Source organism: Heterocephalus glaber, unplaced genomic scaffold (assembly GCF_053883595.1).
Source record: "Heterocephalus glaber isolate CG9 unplaced genomic scaffold, H.glaber_assembly_v1.0 deba00001442, whole genome shotgun sequence".
NCBI lineage: Eukaryota > Metazoa > Chordata > Mammalia > Rodentia > Bathyergidae > Heterocephalus > Heterocephalus glaber.
This window is the reverse complement of record NW_028258296.1, coordinates 47,172,477-47,184,927: the sequence shown is the minus strand read 5'-3', so window position 1 is coordinate 47,184,927 and position 12,451 is coordinate 47,172,477. Positions and strand designations below refer to the sequence as shown.

The 12,451-nt window shown below is 34.7% G+C and overlaps 1 protein-coding gene across 14 annotated transcripts in view; it reads left to right on the top strand.

Annotated features, from left to right (window-relative positions):
• Positions 1-12,451, top strand: part of St7l (suppression of tumorigenicity 7 like) — a 102,391-nt gene that overhangs the window by 51,777 nt on the left and 38,163 nt on the right. For all 14 annotated transcript variants that reach the window (XM_013075504.3, XM_013075503.3, XM_013075502.3 and 11 more), the window contains one exon: positions 10,040-10,190. In XM_013075504.3, the coding sequence (XP_012930958.1) occupies positions 10,040-10,190 (151 nt within the window). The remainder of the gene's footprint in view (positions 1-10,039; positions 10,191-12,451) is intronic.

Sequence of the window (12,451 nt, the reverse complement as noted above, 5' to 3'; positions counted from 1 at the left end):
CCACATATATACTGTGAATTGATTTTTTTTTGGTACCAGGGATTGAACTTGGGACTTTGTGCTTGCGAGGCAAGTGGCAGAACCACTGAGCTAAATCCCCAGCCTGTGAATTGATTTTTAACTACACCAGTGCGGTTCAGTGAGGGAAGAGGAACCTTCAAAAGGTGCTAGAATATCTGCATATCTAAATGAGTGGGAGTGCATAATAAAATTTTTTACATCATACACAAAGATTAATTTGGGATGAATCACCAGGCTAAGTATAAAAGCTAAAACTATACACCATCTAGAAGAAAACATCTAAGAATATCTTTGAAACCTTGTGATAGGCAAAGTTTTCCTATGATACACAAAAAAAATTGCAAACTAGACTTTGTGAACAATTTAAGATTCTGCTCCTTTTAGACAGTGTTAAAAAATGAAAAGGCAATCCTTGACAGGGAAAAATATTTGTAATATGTTTGTCTGGCAAAAGACTTGTATCCAGACTATATAAATGTAAAGAGAATGTAAGAAATGAGCAAAAGGCTTGAACAGATTCTTTATAAAAGAAGGCATTAAAATATCCAATAAACACATAAAGAAAATTTAATGTCATTAGGTAACTGAAATATAAAGTCACAATGAAGTATTAAACACTTACCAGAATGATTAAAATTTAAAAGACTTAAAAATGTTGCAAAAAATGTGAAAGAACTTTCATATGTTACTGTTCAGACTACAAAATGGTACAACCACACTTTGGAAAACTGTTTAACAATTTTTTTTTGGTACCAGGGATCGAACTTGGATCCTTGTGTTTGTGCAGCAGGCGGCGAAACCACTGAGCTAAATCCCCGGCCCTGTTTGGCAATTTTTTATAACATTAAACATATGCTTAAACTCATGACACAGCAATCCTACTCCAAGCTATACACCCAAGAGATATGAAAAGCCATGCAAAAGTCCAGAGATGTGTCCATGAAAACACTTGGACATAAGTGTTCATAGTAACTTTCTTCTGTTTTTTAGCAGTAACAAAGTTTATTTGAAAAAGTAAAAGTGAAGTGTGAAGGAGAAACTGGCTCTGCAGAGCAAGCATGAGCCACAAAGAAGAGAAAAAGTACACCGTGGAGGACACAGGGCAGGATATTGTGAGGAAAGCCACAATAGCCAGTAACTTTATTCATAACAGCCCCAACGTTGAAATAACCAAGATGTCCATCAATAGATAAATGGATAAACACACTGCAGTATAATCAGTGAGATACTATTCAGCATTTGAAAAAAAAAAAAAAGAGATGCAAATAAAACATGGATGAAACTCAAAAATATAATGTATAGTGAGTATATACTGAATATTTCCATTAATGTGAAGTTCAAGAAAAGGCAAAAAATGGTCTTTGATGATCAAAATTAAAACAGTGTTTGCCTCAGAAGATAGGATGGGTAGTTAACTGGAAAGGAAAACTTTCTAGGGGATGGAAATACTCTTGTTTTGACCTGGGCCTTACTTGCCTACATTTGTCAAAACTCACTGCAGGGCTGGGGATTTAGCTCAGTGGTTCTGCCGCCTGCCTTGCAAACACAAGGTCCCAGAGTCCTGATTCACGGTACCAAAAAAACCTCCCCAAACAAAAAAACTCACTGCGGTGCATGTTTAAATCTGTGCATTTTAAATTACACTCTAATAAAGAAAAAGTAGTTTGATTCAGCATGGAAGGCACTGTAAAAGTACTTTATCTTGCCTTCTGATTAAATGAGATAACATTTGTGAAATGCTTAACATAGTATCTGATAGCCAGGAACAGTAATGATTACCATTGATGGTTATTGCTTTATTTTATCACCATTTTCTCATCCTGTTTGAGCTATTTCAGTATGTACTCTTTCCTTGTGAATATTATTACCATTATTTTAATACTTACAGCCTTAGAATACATAAGATTTGAGAATTCCTTGTTGAGGTGAATTAAAGGTGAAGATATTGATATGGTTAGGACTTTTTTTTTTTGAGTCAGCATCTCACTATGTAGTCCAGGATAGCCTTGAACTCACCATTAGCCCAGGCTGGCCTCAAACTTGTGATCTTCCTACCTCAGCTTCCTGAGTGCTGAGATTATAGGCATGTGCCACCATGCCTGGCTCTGCAGACAATTTTTTTATGCCTTGTAGAAGAAACCGTTGCGGCATGAGAAAAGTAGAACATTAAAAAACAAAACAATAACAAAAACTTGCTTAGTAAATCTGTAACTTGAATACATACTTATGAACGTAATATCTGTAGCTTTTAAAAGTTATTCTTATTTTAAATAAGACTATTTTTAGTATTATATTGCTGAGAAAACAGATCATGCTTGGAAACTTTTATAAGTGCAAGGAGAATTTTTAAAATAAATCAATATAATACATAGCAAAACCTGTTGTGGTTGGCCAGAAATCGAAGCCTGTAGGATGTTTTATCCACTCAAGAAGATAGTACCTCTGTAGTAGCAAGCCATTGCATTTCATTGGCTAAACTACCTATATCTGGCAATTCTCACTGAATTGAGATTCTGAGTGGAATTGCAGGAGTAAAGGGAAAAAAGGAGAAGTGTTATGGAGGTCTGTGACCCAAACATAGAGTGCAATAGGACTTTAGCCGTTCTATTATGTTATATTGTGGCCTAAGTAGAATAGTGGAATTAAGAAATGCTTCTTTTTAACTGTGGGTCTATACAATGATACAGAAAGTTATTTTCCTGTGGCAAATGTTTTTAGTCTCCCTTCCTTTTCCCTTCTATATAAAGTCACTTTTCCTTTGTTCCTGAGACTGTTAGATAGTATTAGTATTATACCTTTCTTATTTTATTCACATAGCAATTTTGTTTGCTTGTCTGGGAACTGTCTTAGTCTCCCCTAATACACATCCACATGGTCCCTTTCATTCAGCCTGCTTGTCCAATCTCATAGAATGTGCACTGAGAACACTAATTGTAGAGATAAATTGGCTCTTTGTGTGCATGACTGATCAAGAGCAAAGTACCTTAATTTCAGATGTCTTCAGAGAGATTTTTCTTTAACCTCTGCTTTTAAGAGGAAGATTATAAAGCATTATCATTACTTCAAGTCAGAATTATATTACTTTTGGTTAAAAGCTGTTGTAAATTTACAAAAAGTAATCTAAAAGAAAATTATAAAGATCAAAGCAGTTCAAAATTAAAGTGAATTTGAATGTAAGCATAGGTATGGTTTTAATCATGAAAGAAACCATCCGTGCACGAGGCCCTGGGTTCAATCCCTGACACTACAAAAAATAGAGAGAGAGAGACCTTCTGACTATACATTATTGTGTCTTTTCTTTAATTATAGCTTCCTAAGTAGCTTTTATTTTCGTATTTGCAGTAAAAAGCAAGGGACTGAAGTAGGTAGTTGAATATAGTACATTGAACACTAGTTACCTAAGCAATTTCTGATTTATTGCAGATATAACAATAGAGTGATTCAGAAATAATATGGAGTATCTTGGAGAACATGTTAGATACTGGCTCTTGTTTATGTCTTCAACTGTTTTATTTGCTGGTAATTTCCAAATCTGCATCTTTTATCTGTGGGTTTCTTTTTCAGCTACAGATTTGTGTTTCTTCTAGTTGAGGAAATCCTTATCCACAATGAGTCTTTAGACATTTTAATGTGTCTCAAACAAAATTTTAAAATTTTACTATTTTCATTAAACTTCCTCTTTATTATTTATATATTTTGAGTTAGAGCTTCATTATCCCCTTTTTTCATTAACCTTTACCTCTCTCCTTTCAAAATTGCCACCTCATGACCTTTAAAATGTTTTCATATCTATTCACGCCTATTCTTCTGACCATTGTGCACCTTCACTATCTATATTTTTTTAAATTATTATTATTATTATTATTATTATTATTTTTTTTTTTTGGTACCAGGGATCGAACTTGGGTCCTTGAGCTTGCAAGGCAGGCAGTGGAACCACTTAGCTAAATCCCCAGCCCCTTAAATTATTATTATTATTAAAGTAATGGGTGCTTTTTAAAAAATACAGACACTTCAGAAGTTTATAAGGTAAAAATTCCCCCCCTTAAGTAACCACTATTTCTGTTTGTTGTATACCTTGCCAGATATTTTCTATGCATTTCTAAACATATAGCCATAGAAATGATCCCAAATACTTTACCAGCTTTGTGTTATTATTTATTTATTTTTTGAGATAGGGTCTCACTGTGTAGTTCGGGCTGGCCTTAAACTCACTGGCGATCCTCCTGCCTCAGCCTTCCGAGTGCTGGGATTACAGGTGTATGCCACCACACTGGGCTTGTGTTACCTATTAAAACAGATTCCTCACTGGTCTTTCTGCCATTGGCCCCTCTTCACTCTGGCTGTTGCCAGAGTTGTCTATGTAACTAGCAAATCTTACCTTCGTTGATTAAAGACTTCTACTTATTTCCTCTTACCTATAGGATAAAGACCAACCCCCAGTGTTACACATAGTATCCTTTCACAGTCTGGTCTCAGTATCTGTCTCCAGCGTTACTCCTTGCTCCTTATCTCCAGTGTCAGTGCTGTCGTGACTGTCATGTCTCATCATACCTCACTCCATTATATAACTGCTCTGTCTTTTCCCCACCTGGCAGATTCCTACTCATTCTCAAAGCCTCTACTCATCTGTTGTCTCCTTTTTTTTTTTTGTTAAATTCTTTTATTGGTACATTTTAGGTATACAACACAATTACATTTCTCATTGGGAATTGTACCTTTACATAATGCATCTTGGTTCTTATTTTTTCCCCATTCCTAGCCCTCCCTTCACCCCTCCACCCTTCCCTATTTACAAAGACTTTATTTCCATTTTTTCCATTTCTCATCATTTTTCCTTTCCCTTCTTTCCTTTCCCCTGACCCTCCCACTACCCCTACCCCTTTGGACCCTTTCTTCCTATTTTGCGTTATCGATTATTCATTCTAATCATGTATAATAGGTAATGTGAAATAGGAAGAAAAGGGGCAAAGGGGGAAGGAAGTGGGAGGGCTAGTGGAAAGGATAGAAGGGAACGGGATTAATATGAGAAAATGGAAAGATAGGAACAAAATCTTTGTAAATAGAGAGGAATGGAGGGGTTGAAGGGAGGGCTGGGCAAGGGTGAAAAATAAGAACCAAGAGAGATTATGTAAAGGTGCAAATTTCCAATGATGAATGTCATTATATTGTTGTCTCCTTTTAAAAGGAGTCTTTCCCAGCTTTCCTGAGTAGAGATGATAGTTTTCTCTTCTCTATTCCTTTAGTACTTCAGTTATACCTTTTTCGTTTGTTGGATTTGGGTCTTGTTTTTTATGTTTCTCCCTACTCCACACAAACAAGAGGAGAGTACTTGTCTTATTCGTCACTTAATGTGCAATACTTTACCTAGCATGTAACAAACACTGATAAATAGATATGTCTGTAGTTTAAAACTATGTTGCTAACAGGAAGAAATGGTCTAAAGGGGAGGAGAAAGTGAGAGGAATAGGGGAAAGGGAAAGGAAAAAAATATAAGAAAAGAAAAAAATGAAAACAAAGTCTTTGTAAATAGGGAGGGGTGGAGGGGTGTAAGGGAGGGCAGGGGAATAGGGAAAAAAACAAGAATCAAGATATATCATGTAAAGGTACAAATTCCCAATGATGAATGTCAGCATATTGTATACCTAAAATGTACTGATAACCTTAATGAAGGGTTGGGGATTTAGCTCAGTGGTTCTCCCGCCTGCCTCGCAAGCCCAAGGTCCTGAGTTCGATCTCCAGTACCAAAAAAAAGAAAAGAAAAAAATATAAACTTCATGAAAAAAAATTAAACTATGTTGCTTTCAAAGTCTGTCTATATTCACAGGAGTAAAATTTTATACCCATGATTTCTTGAAATTTTTAAGCCATTTTTCACAAATTTTGGTTATGTTATTTTTTACCTTTTAAAAGGATGGTAGTGCAATTTCAGCATGATCTTATTCTTCCTTATGGAGTACCTCAGCTTTTAATGGATTACTATATAATTTTAAATGTTTGATCTATATAGAAACTGAAAGAGTTATACAAGATATGTGAAGTAAAGAGTAAGTTGCATAACAGTTTTATCCACTTTTTTCAGAAAAATGTAATTAATATGTTATTCATAGGGGGTGGAGGTTTAGCTCAGTGGTGGAGTACTTGCCTAACATGTGCAAAGCCCTGGGTTTGATCCCCAGCACACCCCCAAAAAAGTGTGTATTATTTATAAAAAAGAAATCTAGATAAACATAAATTAGATTTGTTATATTTGCAGTTTTGTACACTGTTTGCTTTTCTCAGAAGAAATAAAAGACCAAAACAAAATAAAGCAGCATTCAGTTTTTAACCTTTCATATTCTTAGAAAGGTAAAGTCTTCAATTCTTAGCACTATTTAAAAAACTGTAAAGTCTGGATAGTTAGGTGGTTTTGTTTTTGTTTAGTTTTAGTTTGCCCAGAGTTAGAAAATATCTTTAAGTAAAAACTGAAATATGAGCTCAAAGACATGATAGTCATGTATATCAGATCAAATCAGTTCTGAAGTATGTTAGTGCCTGCTTTGGGTTGAATTATATGTTAGGTACTAGAGTTGAATATGAAGGGTATGGTTTCTATTGTGCAGTAACCAGTGGCCTATACTGGGTAGCAGAAAGCCCTGGATAGCAGTTAGCAGTTTGTGAAGAGAAAAAAAAGTAATAATTCTGTATCTTACTCTAAATACGTGTGTGTGTGTGTGTGTGTGTGTGCAGGTGCTAGGTATCAAACCCACGGCCTTGTACATGTGGAGTACATGCTTATCTCTGCCCATTACCCCAGCTCATGGAATATATTTTTCTTAAACTAAAATTTTTCTTTTATATTTTAGGAGCCAAGTTTTATTTCAGTATCAAATTAGAAACTGAAAAAAACGCTTTGCTGTAAATTCAAATTGAAAAGGACATCTGCTGATAGGAAGGACATGATAATAAATCTCAGGTAGTGGAGGGAAGGTTTTTAAAAAATAATTACCTAGCAAAATATTTTAAAATATAAAATCCTGAATTATAATGTCCGAGTGTCTGTCACATGTTTATTTACCTCTTGTATTGATATTTAGATTTTAAAACAGTGAAAATATAAATATATAGTTGCTGTTCAAAAAATATTTTCATTGATATTTTCTAAGTTTTACTGAATAATTATTATCTGAATATCTTTGCCTACATTTGCTAAGTGGTTGCTGGTATACTAAATAATTACCATTTTGGGGTTTCATTTAAACCTCCTGGATTCTAAAACTCATTGAAAATCATTTTGGATTTTTCTCCCCTTGTATCTGTAAAATAAAAGCAGAATTTAGTAGGAAGGATTTGGTGTAAAAATAAAGTTTTCTTCTGAAAATAAGATACTCTTTTTATGATGGTGATTCCACTGTGACTGCCACATTTTCTTTGCTACCTAGTGAAGAAGCTCTTAGTGCACTTGCAGAGGGCATAAGGAGTCATGTCAGAGGTCAGCTATTTGAGTCCATTTTCCCACAGCCGCCTGGTGTGAGTGATCTTTTACTGTGTTTCAAAAAATGGGCAAGGATTAGAGAGGATTAGAAAGAATATTACCCTCCTGAATATAGGCCCAAGGCACTAAGGGAAGAGAACCCAACCAGGCAGCAAATGGGCTTTGCTTGACCAGGACACAACCTCTGCTGCATTCCTTTAAGAAACTGAATGGGAACTGTTAAGTCCCCAAAGTGGATTAGTAAATAATCTCATAGTTTGTGACATCTGCTAAAATAAATCGATGAGCAGACTGCATTCTTACACTTTGAGAACAGAGCCAGAGACATCAAGAGTAAGAGTAATTAAAGATAGGCATTAAGCTCAGTAATGGTTGGAGAGGCACATTTCATAAATAAAGAAGAAAAAATTGTTTAGATGAATTAATATGATGAGTACATAAATATTAGTTAATAACCTAAGGCTTAAATTTCAAAACCACTACAGACTTTCTTTTTTTAAGATTCCCCCCAGAGTCTTATTGCTTGTAGCAGTCTTACAAAGTATTTCATAAATTTAGCCTTTTATTGGTGTTCTCAGTTTATATAATAACCTGGGCTACTGGAATTTGATATGTAAGAATCTGTCTTTTGAGACACTTCTGGAATGTTTCTCTTTTTATATTTTATAATAGAAGTTAATATGGCTTGACACATAATATACTATCAAATTGTTTAGAACCAAAGAGGTTGTTTCAGACCTGCTCTAGAAGGAAAATCCATTCTTGCCTTAGTCTTTGGAGGAAGGATTTAGCTAACTAAATATTTTTTGAAGGTTTTGTTTTCAGTTGACCACTTAGTAGAAAGATGATATAAACATGGTTAATTTTGTATCTTTCTTTATGTAATTACTATCCTTTGATTGGTATTATAGTTATGATTATACTGTTTTGTATGGACTATATTAGAATGAGTATTTTCTTCAAGAGTCAGTGATAAATCTCGTTTCATATGTGAAGAAGAATTGATAGACTGTAACAGGTACACTTTCCAATCCCTTAACCGCGGCTGTGCCTTTCTGGTTCATTGCCTGTGTTCCAGATGGGCCTGTGCTTTGAACATGCTCTCCTGTTCTTCTCCCTCTCCCACCCACAGGCTGCTCATCCACATAACTACCCATCTTTAAATATCAGCTCAAATCCCATCAAGTGGTTTATTTCTAGCCTCTAAATCATGATACATTCTAAACATAGTTACCATGTGACACAGAAGTCCTACTCCAATGTTTGTATCTAAGAGAAATGAAAACATATATTCACACCAGAAGTTATTCACAAATGATTATAACAGTATCATTCATAACAGCCAAAAGGTAAAAACAACCAAATGTCTGTTAACCAATGAGTGGAGAACCAAATTTTGATATATCCATGTATCCGTACAATGAGTTGTTACTGAACCACAAAATGAAATGAGGTACTGATATGTGCTACTACCTGGATGAACCTTGAGAATATGTTAAATGAAAGACACTAATCACAAAAGATCACATATAGTATGATTCCATTTGTATAAAATATTCACTATAGGCAACTTTATAGAGATAGAAAATAGGTTAGTGCTTGATTAAGGGTTTGGGGAATGAGGGAGTAGAGAGTGATGACTAAAGGGTACTGGGTTCCCTTCTGTAGTGATGAAATTGACTGTGATAATGGTTGCACATACCTGTGAATATAGTAAAAGTCATTAAATTGTACACTTTAAATAAATGAATTCTAAGGTATGTCAATTCTATCTCAATAAAGATATTTTTTATCCAGGGATTTAGCTCAGTGGTTCTGCCACCTGCCCCACAAGTGCAAGGACCTGGGTTCAATCCCCAGCACCAAAAAAAAAAAAAAAAAGATATTTTTTAAAACAAAAATATTCCCTACTCGTATATCTGTGCATGTGTTCTGTGGCCCTAAAAGGTGCTCACCATAGCCTGGCTATATTTATTTACCTAAGAACTCTCTCCCCGTTGCATTGTGAAGCTCAGAGAACAGGGAGAATGGTTTGGTGGTGGTGGTGATATTTTCTAACAAGCATAATGCTTTGCACTTAGTAAGTATGAGTTTACTTGAATTTTTCCACAATTAAGTTTTTTTGCCTATGAAATGGAAGTAAAAGAACAAAGAATTGAATGTTGCCACAAAGTTATTCCAAAATTGTATTATAATTTTAATGTAATTCTTTTTTGGAAATAAATGTTTGCTCTCAAATTATTTCCTCAGCTTGAGTTTCCATTTTGTATTTAATAAGGTCACAGAGGCCATTTGATACCATATTTTTACCTATAGGAATATTCTGATTTTTAGAATTTGCTATAAAAACTATAGTTTGCATCTGTAAGCATTTTATACACAAATTTTCAAAAGATCCTCCATGTCATTTGAACTATTTTAATGTATATGATTTTTGAAAAATCAATTTGACTTTATAGGACTTTGAATATATTTTTATAGATGTTTGAACTAAGCAGAATTTAATTTTTTTCTGTTGTATGTATGTATATGTTATTCTTGCAGTATTTACTAGAAATGAAAAGTTTGATTTTACCACCAGAACATATTCTGAAGCGGGGTGACAGTGAAGCAGTTGCCTATGCTTTCTTTCATCTTCAGCACTGGAAACGAATAGAAGGTGCTCTTAATCTGTTGCAGTGTACATGGGAAGGCAGTAAGTATTCTTTTTTAAATGTAACACTAATCTGTGACCCTTCATTGCATTAAAAGTCTGTCTTTTTAAATGAGATTGTCTGAGTTTATGTAAGAATTTGTTTAGATTGGTTTCAAAGTGAACTTAGTGGCATTATATTTGGTTTATTGGTAAAAGAAATGGTTATGTATTTGTATTAATGCCACATTTAGGAAGAGCAGAGTGAGAAACTGTCATGGTATTCTGTCATTTGTTCATTTAAGTTAAATATAAGGAAAGAAAATGAAAAGTTATGCCCTTTAGCTTGTTAACTTTTTAATGTGGTTAAGAGATTGCTCTAATTTTTTGTAAAACCCAAAGCCTCATTCAGGGTAAGCATGTACTTTACTACTGGGCCACACCCCCAGCCATATTCTCATATTTTAAAAATTCGTCTGGTTTTATTTTATTTTCAGATGTATACAACATGAAACTATTTTCCTCTTTTTTTTTTTTTTTTGGTACTGGAGATCGAACTCAGGACCTTGTGCTTATGAGGCAGGCGGCAGAACCACTGAGCTAAATCCCCAGCCCCTATTTTCCTCGTAACTATCAACCCTGTTCTCATATTTTAATTGTGGTAAAATATAACAAAATTTACCATTTTAACCATTTCTGTGTTCTGTTCATTGGCATTATATACATTCACATTGTTGTACAACCATTATCACCATCCATCTCCAGCCATTTTCATCCTTCCAAATGGAAATTCTGTACACATTAAATAATAACTTCCCATTCTTACTTCTCCCCAGCCTCTGGCAACCACCATAGTATTTTCTGTCTCTATGAGTATGACCTCTGGTATCTCATATGGGGAAATCATAGCAATGTTTGTCCTTTTGCTTCTGGCTGATTTCACTTAGTGTATCATCCAGGTTCATCATATAGTTTGTTTCAGAATTTTATTCTTTTTAAAAAATGTAATATTTCATTATATACTGTATTTTGTGTATATAATCAACTGCTGGTGGACATTTGGATTATTTCTATGTTGTGACTATTGTGAATAGCTGCTATGAATATTGGTTTTTTTTGGTACCGGAGATCGAACTCGGGACCTTGTGCTTGCGAGGAGGCGGTGGAACCACTGAGCTAAATCCCTGGCCCAAGCTGCTATGAATATTGGTATACAAATATCTGTTTGAATTCCTGCTTTCAATTCTTTTGTATATACCCAGAAGTAGAATTGCTGGATATAAAATTAATTTTTCAAAGAATCACCATTCTGTCTTCCATAGCAGCTGCATCATCTGACATTCCCATCCACAATCCACAAGAGTTCCAATTTCTCCACATCCTCGTGAACATGTGTTATTTTCTGCTTTGATTTTTTTTTTTTTTGTACCAGGGATCGAACTCAGGACCTTGTGCTTTCGAGGCAGGTGGCGGCACCACTGAGCTAAACATCCCCCCACCCCCTCCACCCCTGCTTTGATATATGTTTGATAATAGCCATCCTGATGGGTATGAAGTAGAATTTCATTGTGATTTTGATGTGCATTTCTCTAATGATTAGTGATATTGAGCATCTTTTCATGTGTTTATTGGCCATTTGTATATTTTTCTCTGGAGAATACATTGGAGTGTTTTAACTAACAGATCTCTTACTTGTAGCTTCTTAATCATTAAAAAAGTAAAAAAAGCCAGGGATTTAGCTCAATGGTTCCGAAGCCTGCCTTGGCAAGTGCAAGGTCCTGAGTTCGATCCCCAGCACCAAAAAAATTAAAAAAAAAAAAAAAGGAGAGGAAGAAAGTAAAGCTTAATCAAAATATTTTATCAATTGCACATTCATAATTATCTCGGAAGGTAAGCCACAACTATCACTAAAACTTCAAAAGTAAATTCAGTGCTTATTCACTAAAAATGTTTAGCCTTTTTAGTTCCCAGTATTTACAGTGAGGCCCTTGGAGCATTGTAGCAGTTCATAAAGATGTCATGGGAAAAGTTTTAATGGAAATACAGTAATACTCAACTCTGTAAGACACTATTCAAATTGGTAGTTCCAGGTAGTTCACTTTCAACATTGTATCACTCTCCATTCCTTCTATATTTTTGCAAAGCTGGGTTTTGTTAGTTTGCTGTTATTTTAAAAGAGTACCACACAAAAATCAGTGTGGAACAGGCTGTAAGGATGATGGTATTCAGTCTGATTCCAAGGTTTAAGTAGTTGTGCATTGTCTAACAGTTTCATGCATACATCTTAGGAGTAAGAAATGATAGTTTTGGCTTTTTGGCATTTT